The 22,055-nt window shown below is 46.0% G+C and overlaps 1 protein-coding gene across 1 annotated transcript in view; it reads right to left on the bottom strand.

Moving 5' to 3' along the window:
* Positions 1 to 22,055, bottom strand: part of XYLT1 (xylosyltransferase 1) — a 278,816-nt gene that overhangs the window by 124,027 nt on the left and 132,734 nt on the right. The window contains exon 2 of the mRNA XM_066576241.1: positions 20,106 to 20,631. Coding sequence (XP_066432338.1) covers positions 20,106 to 20,631 — 526 coding nt within the window. The remainder of the gene's footprint in view (positions 1 to 20,105; positions 20,632 to 22,055) is intronic.

Here is a 22,055-nt window from a genome sequence, read left to right as displayed (position 1 = left end):
CAGTGGCCTCAGTAGTAACAGTGACCCCTACAGTGGCCTCAGTACTATTACTACTGGGGCTGATATAGGGGATATTATTACTAATGGTCTACCCTATATCGACCCGAGTAGTAACAGTGACCCCCCTACAGTATCCCCAGTAGTAATCGAGTCCCCCTCCAATGTCATATACTTACCCTCCTTCTGGTCTTCAGAGTGTCGCTGCTCCTCTTCGCAGCACTGCGTGTGTGCCTGCAGCAGCTCTTCCTTCCCTCTCCTCTTGCAGAACTAAGGAGGATATGTCAGGGGAAAAGAAGAGTAATATCCCGGATGCACACACTACTGTCAGTGTGTGCATTCGGTAGTGGCACCACAGAGTGATTACCAGCTGGGGAGCTGCGGCACCCTGGCTGGTATCATTTTAATGGTGGCCAGACATCCCGAAAGTGGGAGAGACATCCTGAAAGCAGGACAAATGGCTGTCCTGCTGGGGTCCCAGGGAAAAGTGGGACACAGGGTCCCAAAGTGGGACTGCCCCACCTAAATCAGGACATCTGTTTCCCTTATATTGATTGATATGTGCTACAGTATGTATGCAGTGATAATAACAATTCACAATGCAGTTAAAAGTAGACATGCACATATTCTGTATAGATGGAGAATGAGCCCTCAGAGCGACTTTTTCTGGTAAGTTCAAGGAACTCCAATCTGACCTTGCCTGTGAGTAATTATTTCAGCTTCCTCTGAAGCCAAGTCCAACATTATAAAGGATTCATTCTGTAAACACACTCTACTTAGCTACAAAACCTATCTGCAAATAAATTCAAAAGAGAGTTTTTGCTAGTGGCGCCAAGAAAGACGAATTATCTGCAAAGGATATTATGACGTTTTTATCACTCATGTGTACGTGAACTTTTTCAAGTTTACACAAGACAGAATAGTTAGCAACTGTCAAGAATCTCAGAAAAACAGTAGACAGTTGTTCCACTGCTTCATGTGCCCTAAGATGTAGATGGAAAACTTTGGCAAAACTTTAAATTCTGTGTGCAAATTGGCTACATGGGTGTCTTTTTCTTATGGAGATGATTCTGGTTTGGCCTATATTATTAGTCATGTCGCATAGCCTGTTGAAGGGCTGGGCATTGGTACATAGCAGGGCTCCGCAACCTTCTTTAGTTTGAGGGCCATATTGTCATAATGAACCACTTCCAACAGCCACAATAAAACTGAGACATTAATCAATAGCATATGCCATGAATGTCTAATAGGTGGGAGTTTTGCTTTCAGAACATCTAGGACTCTGGCCTATCTGGAGAATGAGAGTCCCTTTCTCCCGCAACCAATTCAGAGAGGAGACAATGTATTGATGCAACTCACTCTATTATAGATCATGAGTGTTGTGGTGAGAGCCTAGCATTTTACAACTCCTATAAGGTACAACAGAGAGAGTGTCATGTGTCGATGACCAGTCTTAAAGGGGTTGTCTCACGCCAAAACAGGGTTTTTTTTTTCCATAGGCCCCCTGTTTGGCGCAGGACAACCCCAAAGGATGTGTTAAAAAAAAATTTTTTATTACTTACCCGAATCCCCGCTCTGCGACGTCTTCCTTCTTCTTCCTTCACCAAGATGGCCGCTGGGATCTTCACCCACGATGCACCGTGGGTTCTGTGCGGTCCATTGCCGATTCCAGCCTCCTGATTGGCTGGAATCGGCACACGTGACGGGGCGGAGCTACGAGGACTAGCTCTCCGGCACGAGCGGCCCCATTCACCAGGAAGAAGACCGCACAGCGCAAGCGCGTCTAAAAAAGCAAGAAGACATCAGAATTAGACGGATCCATGGCGACGGGGATGCTAGCAACGGAGCAGGTAAGTGAATAACTTCTGTATGGCTCATATTTAATGCATGATGTACATTACAAAGTGCATTAATATGGCCATACAGAAGTGCATAACCCCACTTGCTGCCGCGAGACAACCCCTTTAATTCACATACTTCTTTCTGCAGTCTAAAAGGACTCCAATCTCCTGATATATGGGGGCCTAGAGATGGCTACATGGCAGATCATTACTACTTGCCTATCCTTGGTCCTAAACTGTGTGCTACTCCTCTTCTGTATGACACAGAAACTACCTGTGAGCAGGTCCTTTTTATCTTGAGTCTGCTGGTCTTTACCCTGTACTGCATTTGTCATCTGGTTTCCTGGCCTTGTTCCCTCTCTCCAGCAGGGGCAGTTTTAGATTTGTCCCAAGTTCCTGACTTGAGGTCATCCCTGGCGGGACAAGCACTTAAAGTTTAGATAGTTATCCAATTTCCCCTTCTTGTATAACCTTTTGCCACTCTTTGTTTATCCACGTTATTGTGGTGTGTACCGTTTTTCATAGAAAATAAGCCCTAGCAAGATTTTTCAGGATTTTCGGGGAGGCTTGAAATATAAGCTCTACTCTGGAAATAAGCCCTAGTTACAGTTAATAAAAAAGTCAATAGGAATGCATTAGGTGCATTACTTACCCAGCAGGCTCAGTTCAGGTCCTTTCTGCTGCTCTCCAGAGACCCCCGCGCGGCTCCAGAAATCCTCGGCCGGCCACACAGGATCACTTTCTGATTATGGGATTCATAAATCTGCCTCCACAAAGTGATGGCTGTGATTGGTTCTTTGAGCGCTGCATTGATTGGCTGAGGCTCAGTGCCTCAGCGAATTCATAAATCCCGCCTTCACAAAGCGATGGCTGGGATTGGTTTTTCAAGCACCGCAGCTCAGCCAATCAATGTAGCGCTCGAAAAAACAATCACAGCCATCACTTTGTGGAGGCGGGATTAATGAATCCTGTAACCATTAAGTGATCCTATGTGGATAACCTAGGACTGCGGGAACTATGTCGGGCTCTGGAGAGCAGTGAGAAAGACCTAGACTGAGCCTGCTGGGTAAGTAATATAAGACACTCTCTGAAAATAAGCCCTAGCACATCTTTTGGGTGAAAAATTAATAGAAGACCTTGTCCAATTTTTGGGGAAACACAGTATATCGAAAACGTCTTACTTAGACATAACACTGGATTGCTATTGCCTAGCGACAACAGCATGATGTCCACCCCAAACTTATTGTTCTCAAAACCAGGAGAAACAAGTGGGAGAAAAAAAATGCTTCCAGATAAATATGGAAGGGGAATCAAAGGATTGTCTTTGCTCGGTCTTCTCAGTTTGCGAAATGACAATTAATGGAGCTCTTTGTTGGAAACATTAGGGCATTAAAATTTTTTGGACTATCGGATGTCAGATTAAAAGACTGTTGGAAATTTGTAGAAGGTCTCTTAAAATGAAATAATAAATGTAAAGCCGTAGAATGTAATTCCCGTCGATAGGAGCAGATGTGACTGCCTCACCAGGAATTTATGACAAGTCAACTCGGTGGAATTGTTTATTTTGATTGATGCTCACATTTAGCTGCTACGTAGCTTTCAAGTACTGTGTATCCGCGGCTCCATGCAGGAGAATTACACAGAGGATGACATCTCTATGGAAGTCAGAGCTCGATGAAACCGTACAAACACATAATGAATGAATCTGTTAACCCAATGCATAAATATTTAAAGTTCAGGCTTCGGCAGCAAACAGACAGCAAATCTTTTTCTCCACAAGGATGTGTAAGCCCGTATATGACTCGGCATGCTAAACACCTTGATAATGTCTGCTTTACTTCAATTGCCAGCTACCAGCGGGAATTAGCGCAGACGTCGGCAGAATTCATTTCACAGCATTATTTATATGAGAAGGAGATTTGGAGAGGGGAATAAATAAAAACAGGTTTTCCAAGGAAGATGTCTGTCTATGGATAGAAGATAGCACCAAGTAATGGCTTCACTTATCACTGTACAAATACAATCTACAGCATTTGGACTAAAGGAACCCTGTTGTAGCTTACACCTCTGTGTCAGACACAAATGCCGGATTATTGGATGCTAGGTTCCAAAGTACATTGCTGTCAATTGTCCATATTTTCCTTGGAAATGTTGCTAATTTAGGATGACTTTACTTTCATTGTTAGCCAATCTCAAAAAAAATAATCTCTTCCATGTATAGGTTATGAGTAGAATGAGGGTAGCAGTTAAATATGTCCGAAAATTGTCGAATTGACCTTGAACTTGATATTTAAACACTTGGCAAAAGAAATCGGATTCCACTGTGGCCAATTTTGCAGAGGTGGCTGCATGCCATCTACTGGCCTTATACATGGGATAATGCAGAAACATAGCAGATTGCCAGTCGAAAGAGACCACCTGGCCATATAGTGTGCCCTTATATTATTTCTCCCTTAAGATAGATCTATACAATGGCAAACCACCCCACAAAAATAGTCTGCCTGGAAAATGTCACGATGCAACATTACCCAAGGAGTCAGTCATGACTTGGTGCTTGCACTAGGGGACTTTACCATACTTGTCCAAGGCAGCTTGAATTCATTTATTCCGGATATTCCAACCATGTCTGTTGGAAATTTGTTCCAAGCATCTACTACTCTTTCAGTAAGATAATACGTTCTTACATTGCTTCTGATCGACCCCCCAACTAATCTCATATTGTGCCCCCTTATTCTAATGTTTAGAACATTTCCCTTCTGAAACTTATTTAGACCTTTAACATATTTAAAGCTTATGATCATGTCCCTCTCTCCCTTCTTTTCTCCAGGCTATACAGATTAAATTCTTTAAGGCCTCATGTCCACGGGGAAAAGAAGAATTTAAATCCGCAGCGGATCACCCGCATGCGGATCCGCGCCCCATTGGAATGCATTGACCACCCGCGGGTAGAAAAATACCCGCGGATGGTCAATAAAAGTGAATTAAAAAAATCCTAGAGCATGAAAAAAAATGGACATGCTCCATTTAGGTGCGGGTCTCCCGCGGGGACGGCTCCCGCAGGCTTCTATGGAAGCCTATGGAAGCCGTCCGGATCCGCAGGAGACCCGCACCTGAATTAAACTCACCTGCTCTGGGCGATGAAGATCTTCCTTCCTTTGCGTCCGGATCTTCTTTCTTCGGCCCGGCAAATGTGCCCGGTGCATGCGCGCGGCACGCAGCCGGCGTCCCGAGCACATACGCTGGGCCGAAGAAAGAAGATCCAGACGCAAAGGAAGGAAGACACGCACGGCCCGCAGCAGGTGAGTTTATTCTGATTTAATGCCTCATGTCCGCGGGGCAGGAGGGACCTGCTACAGATTCTCCATGGAGAATCCATAGCGGGCCTGATTTTCTCCGTGGACATGAGGCCTAAGTCTTTCTTGATAAGTTTTATTCTTGAGAACTTTCACCAGTTTTGCAGCTCATCTTTGGGCTCGCTTATGTTACCAATGTCTTTCCATAGATGAGGTCTCCCGAACTGAGCAGGCATGGTTTCACTGCAGGATCTAAACAGTAGGACCACAAAATGTCCTCCCTTCTAGTGGCTATACCTCCAACTATGAAGCTGAGGATTCGACTTGCTTTCTCTACTTCTTGGCCACACTGATGATTACAGTTGTCAAACATCAGAACCCCTAAATTCTTCTCTTAAAAAGTCTTCAATGTCCACAAATCTAGGACTACAGGTAGCAGAGTCATGAAATTAATTGGAACTAGGATAAATGAGTAAGATGAAGTAGTATTGCAAATTAGCTATGCTCCAGAATGGCTCCATACATCTAGGACAGTTCCTCCCTTGATACATGAGAAAACCTAATATATGTTAAAAACTATTAATATTCCCCCCTCCTCCTCCTATTATAACCTCACTCAAAATTAACAGTATGCAAATCATCATTAGAATTAACAGCCACAACATCTACCATGGGGAATAGATGAATATTTACTCCGTTTACTCATACTGTGTAGTCATTTACATAACAAAGTTTACATGTGTCTCATTATAAAATCTTGTACTTTCACATCACAGTTGAGATACTTTTTGGTTGACTTTTACAACCCTTGTTATAAAACACAAGTTTTGAAATACTGTGTGAAAGAGATAAGACAACTGCTTAGATGATCATCTCTAATGGCCCTCTTACATGGGCCGATTATCGTTCAGATCCTCGCTGGATTGCGGAAATCGGATCGATTCGTTCAGCGTAAATGCATACACCGACTAAATGACTGATGATAATGTGTTCGGTCATCATTCATCATTTAGTTTATTCACACATAAAAACGGAATAATGATCGGCCCATGTAAACAGGCAGTCATTCATCTACGAATGAATGCCTGTTCACTGTGAATGGAGGCAGAAAGGCCGGAACGATGCCCACCCTGCGCGGCCTCCATTTACCGGTACTGAGCAATCCTAGCTACTGTGTAGAAGCATATGGGATGGCTGTCGGGCACTTCTGCATAAGAGGGCCTTTATGTAATAATAAGCTGGGTGGGGAGCCCCATTGGGCACTTACTTTTACCACTTATGTCTCACCACAGTCGTGATCTGAGACCTTTAATCTTACTCAACAGGCTGAACAGCCCACCATAGTATTATTTCTCTCAACTTCCCTCATCCCTTACAGTCAAAGGCACCTCAGTTATATATACACAAACCTACATACAATAAGTGTTTAAGAACATACAGTAGTACAGAGATTTCTTTTATAAGCTGTTTCTGTAGTCGTGAGATCCTGCATTGTGTTGACCATAAACTTAATTTGATGAGTTTACTATTCCTCATGCCGCCTTGCGAGCCATAGGGGATCATGGTATGATAGGGGATCCATTAAATAAAGGTAAAGAGGTTGTACAGGGGTTATATAAGTTGTATATACAGGACTGTGGAGTTAGAGACTTTGGTTCATAAAATATATATACACTACCGTTCAAAAGTTTGGGGTCACCCAAACAATTTTGTGTTTTCCATGAAAAGTCACACTTATTCACCACCATGCGTTGTGAAATGAATAGAAAATAGAGTCAAGACATTGACAAGGTTAGAAATAATGATTTGTATTTGAAATAACATTGTTTTTACATCAAACTTTGCTTTCGTCAAAGAATCCTCCTTTTGCAGCAATTACAGCATTGCACACCTTTGACATTCTAGCTGTTAATTTGTTGAGGTAAGCTTGAGAAATTGCACCCCACGCTTCTAGAAGCATCTCCCACAAGTTGGATTGGTTGGATGGGCACTTCTGGCGTACCATACGGTCAAGCTGCTCCCACAACAGCTCAATGGGGTTCAGATCTGGTGACTGCGCTGGCCACTCCATTACCGATAGAATACCAGCTGCCTGCTTCTGCTGTAAATAGTTCTTGCACAATTTGGAGGTGTGTTTAGGGTCATTGTCCTGTTGTAGGATGAAATTGGTTCCAATCAAGCGCTGTCCACTGGGTATGGCATGGTGTTGCAAAATGGAGTGATAGCCTTCCTTATTCAGAATCCCTTTTACCCTGTACAAATCTCCCACCTTACCAGCACCAAAGCAACCCCAGACCATCACATTACCTCCACCATGCTTAACAGATGGCGTCAGGCATTCTTCCAGCATCTTTTCATTTGTTCTGCGTCTCACAAACGTTCTTCTTTGTGATCCAAACACCTCAAACTTGGATTCATCCGTCCACAACACTTTTTTCCAGTCTTCCTCTGTCCAATGTCTGTGTTCTTTTGCCCATCTTAATCTTTTTCTTTTATTGGCCAGTCTCAGATATGGCTTTTTCTTTGCCACTCTGCCCTGAAGCCCAAAATCCCGCAGCCGCCTCTTCACTGTAGATGTTGACACTGGTGTTTTGCGGGTACTATTTAATGAAGATGCCAGTTGGGTACCTGTGAGGCGTCTGTTTCTCAAACTAGAGACTCTAATGTGCTTATCTTCTTGCTTAGTTGTGCAACGCGGCCTCCCACTTCTTTTTCTACTCTGGTTAGAGCCTGTTTGTGCTGTCCTCTGAAGGGAGTAGTACACACCGTTGTAGGAAATCATCAATTTCTTAGCAATTTCTTGCATGGAATAGCCTTCATTTCTAAGAACAAGAATAGACTGTCGAGTTTCAGATGAAAGTTCTCTTTTTCTGGCCATTTTGAGCGTTTAATTGACCCCACAAATGTGATGCTCCAGAAACTCAATCTGCTCACAGGAAGGTCAGTTTTGCAGCTTCTGTAACGAGCTAGACTGTTTTCAGATGTGTGAACATGATTGCACAAGGGTTTTCTAATCATCAATTAGCCTTCTGAGCCAATGAGCAAACACATTGTACCATTAGAACACTGGAGTGATAGTTGCTGGAAATAGGCCTCTATTCACCTTTGTAGATATTGCACAAAAAAACAGACATTTGCAGCTAGAATAGTCATTTACCACATTAGCAATGTATAGAGTGCATTTGTTTAAAGTTAGGACTAGTTTAAAGTTATCTTCATTGAAAAGTACAGTGCTTTTCCTTCAAAAATAAGGACATTTCAATGTGACCCCAAACTTTTGAACGGTAGTGTATATATATGATATATGGCATTATGAATTAAATGCAGAATTTGTTGCATATTTCATGTAGTTACTGCTTTGCCACCACCCCAATGTAGTACAGAGAGGTTGTACTCTAGTCTTAAAATAATTAGATCAGCCTTGAGGGCTCAGTCAGACGAGCGGTGATCCGCATGTATTTCCGCGCGGAAAAACGCCCGTACCGCGTGCGAATGAAAATCCGCATGACCAGGTCCATTGCCAGCCATATGTTCTTTCTCTGGAAGGTGCGGATTTTCATCTGCACCTGCGGTGCGGGCGTTTTTCCATGCGGACGTACGTGTGGATCGCCGCTCGTCTGACTGAGCCCTGTAGGAGGATCTGATGGAGGCGATCCTATTTTTCTGAGAAAATTCATAGACTGCACAAATGTTGTTTACTACGTTTCAGTTGAAAACTTTTCGCACTTACTAAATGCATAGAGTAATTGAAAGTTACAATTTAGTGAAGTTTTGTGTTCTGAGATTGCATTCTAATAAATAGATTTTATGTTCTATCTAAATAACTTGATTTTTTTATCATAATGGTGTTGAACAGCCTGTTGTTACAATTCTAATACAGTAAATGTATCACTTAAAAAAACATGAGTCATATATGAAGGAGTTGGGAGTTAGAGTCTGGGAAAATTGAGGAGTCGGAAGTTTGGCTAACCGACTCCATAACTGGTATATGGTACTGCAGCTCAATCCTAATTACTTCAATGGAGCTGAGCAGCAATACCATAAACAGCCCATGGACAAATATGACGCTGCTTGTAGAGGACAGCATTCATTGTTTTCTAGTTATGTACAACTACTATAGAAATATTTTATACCAAAAAAGTGCCTCTATGTCAAGTTGTTTTTCTGCCCATAATTGTCCCCCTATGGGTGTGCTGAAGGTGACATCCGACTCAGCCATCTGCCAAACACCAAATTGTTCCTGGAATCGGAAGTCAAAAATACACACATATAATACACCAACACTAAAGGAAACAAAGATAAAGATATAGGACAGTAAACTGTGGTCTGCAAATGACATGTTTCTAAAGACCACAGTTCCCAACTACTGGCAACAGAGGAAGCCCCTTACACTTTGCTACTTAACACACAGGAATGGTTTAGTTTATTTGGGGATATGATGCTCATCATGTATTATTTGGCCATATACTATAGATTATTTATATCCCGTACTTATTATTTTATATTGTGCGTTATTGATTGTAATAGGAAAAAGTCATTCTCCAGCTTCCTTATACAAGGTTGAGCTTCAACACTGACCAGACCTTCCTGTGTCCATTCAGTTAAGGTCGAAACCGCTAAGAAAGACCAATATATACAACAACTAGGTCAGTTTATATTGTGAGTAGAGATGAGCGAACGCGTTCGTCCGAGCTTGATATTCGTGCGAATATTAGGGTGTTCGGGATGTTCGTTATTCGTGACGAACACCATGCGGTGTTCTGGTTACTTTCACTTCCTTCCCTGAGACGTTAGCGCGCTTTTCTGGCCAATTGAAAGACAGGGAAGGCATTACAACTTCCCCCTGCAACGTTTAAGCCCTATACCACCCCCCTGCTGTGAGTGGCTGGCGAGATCAGGTGTTCGCCTAATATAAAAGTCGGCCCCTCCCGCGGCTCGCCTCAGATGCGGTGTGAGTTAGATGAGGGACAGTGCTGTTTATACCGGAGCTGCTGTAGGGAAAGAATTGGTAGTTAGTGTAGGCTTCAAGACCCCCCAAAGGTCCTTATTAGGGCCACTGATAGCTGTGTGTTGGCTGCTGTTAGCAGCGGGATTTTTTTTTTCTCAAAATCGCCTCTGCAGACCGTTGCACCTGGCATTAGGGACAGAAGTGCTGCATAGGCAGGGAGAGTGTTAGGAGTGAGTGTAGCCTTCAAGAACCTCAACGGTCCTTTCTAGGGCCATATTTATCCGTGTGCAGTACTGTCCAGGCTGCTGTTGGCTGTGCTGCATTTTTTTTGGGCTTCTCAAAATCGCCTCTGCAGAGCATTCCACCCTCCATTGATACTGCAGGGAAAGAATTGTATAGGCAGGGCCACAACACAGTTATTATTCATAGAATATACGCAGTGCTGCCTGTTGGTGGGAAAAAACTGAAAACAAATCTATTTGTCCAGCCTCTGTCCGTCCTTACGGGCGGTGGACACGTGTGAGCTGCGTGAAAAACATTGCTAAATCATACGCAGCCAGCTACGCTTTACTGCTGGGTTCGCCATTTGCTTTCCTTAATTGGGAAAAAAAATACCTGCTCTCCAAGAGTTATAATAACTCTGCTACCCTCACGTTCTGTGACACATAAGCAGGGACACAGCACAGTTATTAAACTTCTCAGGTTCATTGAATATACGCAGTGCTGCCTGTTGGTGGGAAAAAACTGAAAAGAAATCTATTTGTCCAGCCTGTGTCCGTCCTTACGCCTGTGGAGACGTGTGAGCTGCGTGAAAAACATTGCTAAATCATACGCACCCAGCTACGCTTTACTGCTGGCTTCGCCATTTGCTTTCCTTAATTGGGAAAAAAAAATACCTGCTCTGCCACAGTTAATAACTCTGCTACCCTCACGTTCTGTGACACATAAGCAGGGACACAGCACAGTTATTAAACTTAGATAATTCATTCACTAGAGGCAGTGGGGCCTTTCGTTTTCCAAAAAGGGCAAAAATTATATTTGGCCTGCAGTCTTGCGCCAATTTATTTCCTGCCTGGGAAATCTAATCACTGGTAATACAGCATGCTGAGGGGTAGGGGTAAGCCTAGAGGACGTGGACGTGGACGTGGCCGAGGACGCGGAGGGCCAAGTGAGGGTGTGGGCACAGGCCAAGCTCCTGATCCAGGTGTGTCGCAGCTGTCTGCTGCGCGATTAGGAGAGAGGCACGTTTCTGGCGTCCCCACATTCATCGCCCAATTAATGGGTCCACGCGGGAGACGGTTATTAGAAAATGAGCAGTGTGAGCAGGTCCTGTCCTGGATGGCAGAAAGTGCTTCGAGCAACCTATCGTCTACCCGCAGTTCTGCGCCGTCCACTGCTGCCAATCCGAATCCTCTGTCTGCTGCTCCTCCTTCCTCCCAGCCTCCTCACTCCACTACAATGACACCTGCTCAGGAGTGGGAACACTCCCAGGAACTGTTCTCGGGCCCCTGCTTAGATTGGGCAGCAGCGGTTCCTCTCCCACCAGAGGAGTTTATCGTCACTGATGCCCAACCATTCGAAAGTTCCCGGGGTCCGGGGGAAGAGGCTGGGGACTTCCGCCAACTGTCTCAACAACTTTCTGTGGGTCAGGAGGACGATGACGATCAGACACAGTTGTCTTGCAGTGAGGTAGTAGTAAGGGCAGTAAGTCCCAGGGAGCAGCGCACAGAGGATTCGGAGGAAGAGCAGCAGGACGATGAGGTGACTGACCCCACCTGGTGTGCAACGCTTACTCAGGAGGACAGGTCTTCAGAGGGGGAGTCAAGGGCATCAGCAGGGCAGGTTGCAAGAGGCAGTGCGGTGTCCAGGGCCAGGGGTAGAGGCAGGGCCAGACCGAATAATCCACCAAGTGTTTCCCAAAGCGCCCCCTCGCGCCATGCCACCCTGCGGAGGCCGAGGTGCTCTAAGGTCTGGCAGTTTTTCACAGAGACGCCTGACGACCGACGAACAGTGGTGTGCAACCTTTGTCGCGCAAAGCTCAGCCGGGGAGCCAACACCAACAGCCTCACCACCACCACCATGCGCAGACATATGATGGCCAAGCACCCCGCAAGGTGGGACAAAGGCCGTTCACCGCCTCCGGTTTGCACCCCTGCCTCTCCCCCTGTGCCCCAACCTGCCACTGAGATGCAACCCCCCTCTCAGGACACAGGCACTACCGCCTCATGGCCTGCACCCACACCCTCATCTCCGCTGTCCTCGGCCCCATCCAGCAGTGTAGTTCAGCGCACCGTTCAGCCGTCGCTTGCGCAAGTGTTCGAGCGCAAGCGCAAGTACGCCGCCACGCACCCGCACGCTCAAACGTTAACCGTCCGCATCGCAAAATTCATCAGCCTTGAGATGCTGCCGTATAGGGTTGTGGAAACGGAGTCCTTCAAAAGTATCATGGAGGCGGCGGCCCCGCGCTACTCAGTTCCCAGTCGCCACTACTTTTCCCGATGTGCCGTCCCAGCCCTGCACGACCACGTCTCCCGCAACATTGTGCGCGCCCTCACCAACGCGGTTACTGCCACGGTCCACTTAACTACGGACACGTGGACAAGCACAGGCGGGCAGGGCCACTACATCTCCCTGACGGCACATTGGGTGAATTTAGTGGAGGCTGGGACAGAGTCAGAGCCTGGGACCGCTCACGTCCTACCCACCCCCAGAATTGCGGGCCCCAGCTCGGTGGTGGTATCTGCGGAGGTGTATGCTTCCTCCACTAAAGCACCCTCCTCCTCCTCCTCCTCCTCTGTCTCACAATCAAGATGTGTTAGCAGCAGCATGTCGCCAGCAGTCGGTGTCGCGCGGTGTGGCAGCACAGCGGTGGGCAAGCGTCAGCAGGCCGTGCTGAAACTACTCAGCTTAGGCGATAAGAGGCACACGGCCCACGAACTGCTGCAGGGTCTGACACAGCAGACCGACCGCTGGCTTGCGCCGCTGAGCCTCCAACCGGGCATGGTCGTGTGTGACAACGGCCGTAACCTGGTGGCGGCTCTGCAGCTCGGCAGCCTCACGCACGTGCCATGCCTGGCCCACGTCTTTAATTTGGTGGTTCAGCGGTTTCTGAAAAGCTACCCACGCTTGTCAGACCTGCTCGTAAAGGCGCGCCGGCTCTGCGCACATTTCCGCAAGTCCCACACGGACGCTGCCACCCTGCGCACCCTGCAACATCACTTTAAGCTGCCAGTGCACCGACTGCTGTGCGACGTGCCCACACGGTGGAACTCTACGCTCCACATGTTGGCCAGGCTCTATGAACAGCGTAGAGCTATAGTCGAATACCAACTCCAACATGGGCGGCGCAGTGGGAGTCAGCCTCCTCAATTCCTTTCAGAAGAGTGGGCCTGGTTGGCAGACATCTGCCATGTCCTTGGTAATTTTGAGGAGTCTACCCAGGTGGTGAGCGGCGATGCTACAATCATTAGCGTCACCATTCCTCTGCTATGCATCTTGAGAAATTCCCTGCAAACCATAAAGGCAGCTGCTTTGCGCTCGGAAACGGGGGCGGGGGAAGACAGTATGCCGCTGGATAGTCAGGGCACCCTCCTGTCTATTTCTCAGCGCGTACAGGAGGAGGAGGAGGAGCATGAGGAGGATGAGGAGGAGGGGGAAGAGACAGCTTGGCCCGCTGCTGACGGTACACCGGCTGATTGCCTGTCATCCTTTCAGCGTGTATGGCCTGAGGAGGAGGAGGAGGAGGAGGAGGAGGATCCTGAAAGTGATCTTCCTAGTGAAGACAGCCATGTGTTGCGTACAGGTACCCTGGCACACATGGCTGACTTCATGTTAGGATGCCTTTCTCGTGACCCTCGCGTTGCACGCATTCTGGCCACTACGGATTACTGGGTGTACACACTGCTCGATCCACGGTATAAGGAGAACCTGCCCACTCTGATTCCCGAAGAGGAAAGGGGTTCGAGAGTGTTGCTATACCACAGGACCCTTGCGGACAAGCTGATGGTAAAATTCCCAGCCGACAGCGCTAGTGGCAGAAGGCGCAGTTCCGAGGGCCATGTTGCAGGGGATGTGCGTAGATCGAGCAGCATGTACATCCCAGGCAGTGCAACAGTCTTTAAGGGCCTGGCCAGCTTTATGGCTCCCCACCAAGACTGTGTCACCGCTCCCCAGTCACGGCTGAGTCGGCGGGAGCACTGCAAAAGGATGGTGAGGGAGTACGTAGCGGATCGCACGACCATCCTTGGTGACGCCTCTGCCCCCTACAACTACTGGGTGTCGAAGCTGGACACGTGGCCTGAACTAGCCCTGTATGCCCTTGAGGTGCTTGCTTGTCCTGCGGCTAGCGTGTTGTCGGAGAGGGTGTTTAGTGCGGCTGGGGGAATCATCACAGATAAGCGTAGCCGCTTGTCAACCGACAGTGCCGACAGGCTAACACTCATCAAGATGAACAAAGGCTGGATTTCCCCAGACTTCTGTTCTCCACCAGCGGACAGCAGCGATACGTAAGCAATACGTAGGCTGCACCCGCGGATGGAAGCTACGTTCTCTCTCACCATCCAAAACGGGGACATTTCTGCTTCATCAATCTGTGTCTAATATTCCTCCTCCTCCTCCTCCTGCTCCACCTCCTGAAACCTCACGTAATCACGCTGAACGGGCAATTTTTCTTAGGGCCACAAGGCTCACTCAAATAATTTTTCAGAACAATTTTTATAAGTTTCAATGCGCTTAAAAGCATTGGAACTTTAACTTGAACCAATTTTTCGTTACACTGGGCTGCCTCCAGGCCTAGTTACCACTTAAGCCACATTAACCAAAGCGATTAATGGGTTTCACCTGCCCTCTTGGCTGGCCATGGCCAATTTTTGGGATGTACATTAGTACTGTTGATACAGCAATTTTTGTGGGCCCTCGCCTACAGTGTAATCAAATTAATTTTTAGCCCACCTGCATTACAGCTGACGTTACCTCAGCTGTGTTGGGCAATGCAATGGGATATTTCTATGTACCGCCGGTGGCTTCCTGGCACCCACCCAGGCAGTGGGTCCACAGGGAGTTAAACCTACATGTGTCCACTTGTAAAGAATCCCAGTCTGACTGGGGCATGCAGTGTGGGCCGAAGCCCACCTGTATTACGCACGACATTACTACCTCAGCTGTGTTGGGCAATGCAATGGGATATTTTTGTGTACCGCCGGTGGGTTCCAGGGAGCCACCCATGCTGTAGGTGCACACTGAGTTTTTAATACATCTGTACACTTCTAAAGAACCCGTCTGACTGGGGCATGCAGTGTGGGCCGAAGCCCACCTGTATTACGCACGACATTACTACCTCAGCTGTGTTGGGCAATGCAATGGGATATTTCTATGTACCGCCGGTGGCTTCCTGGCACCCACCCAGGCAGTGGGTCCACAGGGAGTTAAACCTACATGTGTCCACTTGTAAAGAATCCCAGTCTGACTGGGGCATGCAGTGTGGGCCGAAGCCCACCTGTATTACGCACGACATTACTACCTCAGCTGTGTTGGGCAATGCAATGGGATATTTTTGTGTACCGCCGGTGGGTTCCAGGGAGCCACCCATGCTGTAGGTGCACACTGAGTTTTTAATACATCTGTACACTTCTAAAGAACCCGTCTGACTGGGGCATGCAGTGTGGGCCGAAGCCCACCTGTATTACGCACGACATTACTACCTCAGCTGTGTTGGGCAATGCAATGGGATATTTCTATGTACCGCCGGTGGCTTCCTGGCACCCACCCAGGCAGTGGGTCCACAGGGAGTTAAACCTACATGTGTCCACTTGTAAAGAACCCCAGTCTGACTGGGGCATGCAGTGTGGGCCGAAGCCCACCTGTATTACGCACGACATTACTACCTCAGCTGTGTTGGGCAATGCAATGGGATATTTCTGTGTACCGCCGGTGGGTTCCAGGGAGCCACCCATGCTGTGGGTCGACAGGGACTTCACAATAGGGAGTTGTACCTGCCTGTGTCTATGAATTAAAAAGCCCGGTCTGACTGGGGCATGCAGACACCTTGACAGAATGAATAGTGTGTGGCACATAGGTTCCCCATTGCTATGCCCACGTGTGCAGCTCCTGATGGCGGTGGCACAGGATTCTATTTCTCATTGCTTCTGTACAGCATTGTGGGCTATCGCTCCGCCACTTTTAAAGAGGGTCGCTGCCTAGCCGTGCCAACCTCTGCAGTGTATGCCTGCGGTCCCTCGTCATGGCAGACGCAATTCTAAATAGACATGAGCGTGGTGTGGCATGAGGGCAGCTGAAGGCTGCGCAGGGACACTTTGGTGTGCGCTGTGGGGGGGAGGGGGTGCGGTTGGGCAGCATGTAACTCAGGAGAAGTGGCAGTGGAGTGTCATGCAGGCAGTGATTGTGCTTTGTTGGAGGTAGTGTGGTGCTTAGCAAAGGTATGCCATGCTAATGAGCGCTTTTCAGAAGTAAAAGTTGTTGGGAGGGGGGGGGGCCCACTCTTGCCGCTATTGTGGCTTAATAGTGGGACCTGTGAACTTAGGATGCAGCCCAACATGTAGCCCCTCGCCTGCCCTATCCGTCACTGTGTCATTCCCATCACTTTCCTGAATTGCCCAGATTTTCACACATGAAAACCTTAGCGAGCATCGGCGAAATACAAAAATGTTCTGGTCGCCCATTGACTTCAATGGGGTTCGTTGTTCGAAACGAACCCTCGAGCATCACGGGAAGTTCGTTACGAATAACGAACACCCGAACATTTTGGTGTTCGCTCATCTCTAATTGTGAGCTTTCCTTGGGAGCTCCATAACAAGTTATTTGAAATAATCAAAATCCCCCTTTAATACCCACTTCCATGGAATATTCACGGATATTGTTCTCTACTAGTTAGAAAAGCCACAAGAAAACACATAATCCAGAAGCATAAAATTCCTGAAAGGGTCTCTAGAGATGTCGTTTAGTCCTCTGTGAGCTTCTATGCTGTAAGGGACATCACAGGCTGCAGTAGCCAATCACAGACCTCAACGCTTGAGCGCAGGACTCTGTTATTGGCTGCAGCATCTTTTGACACCCCATATACAGGCTGCTGAAGCCTGTAAACCTTAAGTCACGAGAGAGAGCTCTGTGTCAGTGGGGAGACGCAGGGAACTGAGAAAGGGGGGTATATAACTGTTTGTAATTATGTGGCTTGGGGAGCATAGTTATTAAAAAAACTCAGACAGCTCCTTTAACCCTTTCCAATCCACTGTCTGACATCTAAAGACATTCTGATTGAAGGCTGTACGTGTCGGAAGACGTCCGGCGTGGTATTCTTACTGTAGATTACTGGCCGCTCTGTTGTCAGGGGCCTCTCCAGCATGTCACATACTGCAGTACTGGCTCTAGCCAGCAGATGGCAACATTGTATAACGGCAGAAAGAGAAAGCCCCCTAGGAAACCCTGAATCCAAAATTGGATTGCAAAGGGCTAAAGCAAAGAAAATGACAAAATACTATAAAAGAAGCAGATTATTTATGAAAGGATTTATACAACACTGAAATATAGTTGAAGGGTGTCCATACATGTAACAGTTGTGGACTACTTCACCTATAACCACACAGCAACAATCATATTTGGTTTTACCCCGAACCGCAGCAGTTCTGCAATTTGGTTCCCAGCTGTGTTGTAAGTTTTGGTGACACAAGTAAATAACATCCGCTTTACATGTACTTGCAATGTGGATGAAAACTGCAACACGAAACCAACACACAATTTCCATCCACACAGCACAAACTGCTACATATGCTGTATGTGCAAACATGTAGGTGAAATAAATTACAGAAATCACCAATTAGTAACAGAAAAGCATAAAAAATATAATGCACTGTATGACGTTTTCAGGCCTCGTCAGTGCCACTCCATATGGCTTTACCCTAAAATTGCTAACTAATAATTAGTTAATTATTAAAAGCGACCCTCCGGTCCTAATGTGAGCAGTGTTAGCTAATCAGAGCAGAGTATATTACCAATGCACAGCATACACTGAGTAGTCTAAGTAGCAGCACAGCCATGTAGGAAGACCACCAAGCAGCCCCAGGAAAATATGGATCCGTGCCACTATGTACTTAGAGGAGGACATGAGGTAATATAACTTCCCACCTTCCAAAATTTTCTCCCTGAACCAGAGGGTTGATGTAAGTTCATCTCAGAACCCAACAGCTGTCCCACTTGTAAGTGATTTAAAGTAAGTACATTTGTTGAGCTGTTGTACGAGGATGATCTGCCGTCAAACATGGTGACTCATAACCAGAACAGCATTCACCAGGGAAAAGACTGTGTGAAGACACCACTGTTCTGACCTATAGAGGTTCTCTCAAGGGGAAATCAATGTTTCTATTCTTCCAAAACAATGATTATTTTATTTTACTTTAGAGCGGCTCCTTTGAGATAGGTTAATCATAAAGAAACCAGCAGAATTGCAGGTCAAACACTGCACAATGCTCCTTTTTAGCTCACAAAATTGGAACTCAACTTCAATGCTTTAAATAATGTTTCCTCTATTGCAAATTATCTTTTATTTACAGCAACTAGACCCAGTGAAATCCACAGCAGAAATGTGAAGGAATTGTACAAAAATAATTATTTCATAAGATAGTTATGTTTTACACCTTCATCACTTCTCACATTTCATCCATTAACCCAAACGGACCCTCTTCAATTCACGAATTTTCAATCAAACATCTCTAACTTCTCTGCTCCGTGTCAGTCAGTATACTGGCTGCCTATTGACTCCAGAAGTCCCAAATTCTGGTCTTCACCCCCAAAAGCATCCACAATTCTGTACTCTCCTTTGGGACTCTCAAGTAATCCAAGTCTCTACGACTGCTCCGAATAATGTTCTACTGTCTACATCAGTATATCAAATGACATCACTGACCATGAAGCTCTGTCTGCTAATAGACCATACTGTGGTGGTCACAGACGATAATTTAAATAAGGACCTGGGGCAGAACAGAAAAGAAAGTCTTGATTCAGGATGATGGAAATATTTACCATCCTAAGCTAAACTGAGAGAGCATGAGGCAGATTTACTTGGACCAACATTTCATGTGCCAGGCTTAGTCTAAAGTCCCTCTAAGTGAAGTGTGTCTAATGTATTATGATGTGCATGTCTCTTAATAAATTAAGCAAGTCTCTGACAGTCTGTGCACCACAAATGGAAATCTAATGGGCTGCTGGTGGACCTACTCCCTACTATTAAGCCCCCTTCCTGTCCAACTTTTTAAAAAGTAGTGAGTCACACATATTTGTGCAAATATGGCATGCACCAAAATGTGCAACTGTACTGGCATATTTTATATGTGCCTGAACTGGGGGGGTTGCAATACAGATATGTAGAGATAAAGATGTTAATGAGCATAGAGCTGGGATTTTAACAGATCTAGGCTTTAAGTAATGCTTTAAGGGGCTATCCAGTTATAAACTATTGATGGCCTATCCTCAGGACAGACCATCAGTAGTAGATCAGTGGGGGTCTGATGCCTACAATCCTCATTGATTATCTATTTGCTCAGCCAGTGAACTCATGCACTGAGCTGATTTCTGCAGGAAGCAGACATCTCTATTCACTTTGCAGTGGTCAGACTTGGTATTGCAGCTCTCTCCCAATCACTTCAGTGGGAATTTTGCCTGTAATACCAAACCTGGCCACTACAGTGGGAACAGAACTGTCTGCTTCCTGCAGAAAACAGCTCAGTGCAGCTCGAACGTACCAGCCTGGCAAACAGCTGATCAGCGGGAATCCCGGGTATCAGACCGACAGTGAACTACTATTGATAGCCTAGACTGTGAATAGGTCATCAATAGTTTACAATTGGACAACCTTTTAAAATCACTATACTAAATGTGGGGGTCCTAACTATCAAAGCATCCAGCAATGTTACTTTCTCACAAGTCACGGTTGATAGGAAATGTCCCTTTCATTATAGGAATCACACTTCATTTACAAGATCGCTTAAGAAATCTAGAATATGAGCAAAACCAAGTTACCTTCCAAAGGACATAGTCTGGTCACTTTCTCCGGCATCAGTTTGCCTTGTTTATGTTGACAATAGACCTCGGCAATTTCTTGACGACACTGTTTTGACTTAGCCCGAGAAAGAGCTGAAATTGCCTCTTTGCCGGTGATCTCACATTTTGGGGGTAGCTCATACTTTATTTCAGGGGAGCCGTTTCCGTTCTTCTTGGTATGATGCTGCTTGGTGCTTCTATATCCATCCTTTAAGCTGTTAGAAGTGAGGTTTGTGGATGGGACACCTACATAATGTAAAACTTCATTTGAATTTTTTTCTAGCAGCGAATTTTCTTTCATTTTTTCCTCAAGGGCTAACTTTCTTTTTGAATGCTCCTTCTGCCGGCTTAGAGGCTTCTTCCCCTGCTCCGTCTGATGCTTATGCCTTTGAGTCCTTGGAGCAAAGTTACTGTTATCAATATTTTCAAAGTCTTTTGGAACTGAATTCTCATTATTGCTGTCTGTCCGCATTTTCTCCTTCGGGCGGTGGGAAAAATATCCATCCTACGGAGAAAGGAAATTTGAGGTTTAATAAAAGTATACTTAAGCAAAGAAGACTCATATTGAGCAAATATTTCTCTGTCCTGTTCGGATTACATTAGTTTATTGTCATAAGGTTGAAAGAGTTCCAGCATCCAACATTATAATCTTTTTACTACTTCAACCTGTGTAAAATACTTTTATGTATACAGCTCCAATGCAGATTTGTGTGTCTCCATAGTTGCAGACTTCAAATAAAATGTGCAATCTAACTCTCAAGTCACATGTTGCTCTCTTCTATATTCTCCCCCCCCCCAAACCACCTCACTGCTTGCTAAGCTTTAGACAATAGAAGTGTATTAAGTGTAAATGGGCCTTAACACATGAGTGCAGGATCAGACTACACATAGGGTTTGTTTGTAGTCTGTAACCATGGAGACACATAGGTCTACTCAAGAGCTGTTTGCAGATAGGATGCAAGCTTTAAATTGATCTCTGGTTATTGGGAACAATTCTGTTAATGGCATATGGTATTGACAGATCTGGCATGGAGGCGTTTTTTAAATAAAACAATGAAACACATGAAAACGGAACTTAATTTAGTCTTTTTGCTATAAAAGAACATTCACACCAAATCAAAAAACAAATCCCCCAAAATATATTGGGTATATGTCACCTAAAGAGGTTTTGCGAGTTAAGAACACTCCTGTCACCGGGTCCCCCATGGTATAATATAACAATGAGGATTTACTCTCCCTACTACCCTGTTCATCATCCGTCTCCCTGTGATGTTACTCTGCATGCTGAGCCGCCTATTTGCAAACAAGCTGCAGCAGACAATGACAGCCCTCAGCTGTCATTGGCTGTTGCAGAAGGTTTACGCGCCGTCACAGCTGTTGAACGGGGGAGTGGGAAGAGTTCAGTAACCGCTCATTTGTTATTTTATACCATGGGGGACCCGGTGATAAGGCTTTCCCTACTGGTATCAGTTACAATAGCAATAGGGATTGTCACATGACTTCCCAAAGATCCTTAATAGGACTATCACATTAATCCACTAATCTCAGTTAGGCCATAATGTGTCTGCATTTTAGTGCTTGTATTGGAGGCACAAATGCACAGATCTCTCATGGTTCTATGGAATCAAACTCAGATCATCATAGAACCATGGCGTGATCCTAATTAAAGGGGTTGTCCCACAGAAAGAATGTATCCCTTTTACACAGAAAAGGGGATAAGCACTGGTATCTGATTGGTGGTGGTCTGACCACTGGGACCCCCATTAATCATGAGATATGGGATGCCAAGTGTCCCTGCAGGAATGGTGAAATGCACACTCATGTGCATTGCCATGCCATTAATCTCTATGGGACTCCTGGAGACTGCGAACATATGGCCACTGCTTCACTCATTAGAGAACACTTGGGACCCTCATTCTCAAGATCAGT

This window comes from Eleutherodactylus coqui, chromosome 8 (assembly GCF_035609145.1).
Source record: "Eleutherodactylus coqui strain aEleCoq1 chromosome 8, aEleCoq1.hap1, whole genome shotgun sequence".
Taxonomy (NCBI): domain Eukaryota; kingdom Metazoa; phylum Chordata; class Amphibia; order Anura; family Eleutherodactylidae; genus Eleutherodactylus; species Eleutherodactylus coqui.
The sequence above is the reverse complement of the archived record's forward strand: the minus strand, read 5'-3'. Positions and strand labels throughout refer to the sequence as shown.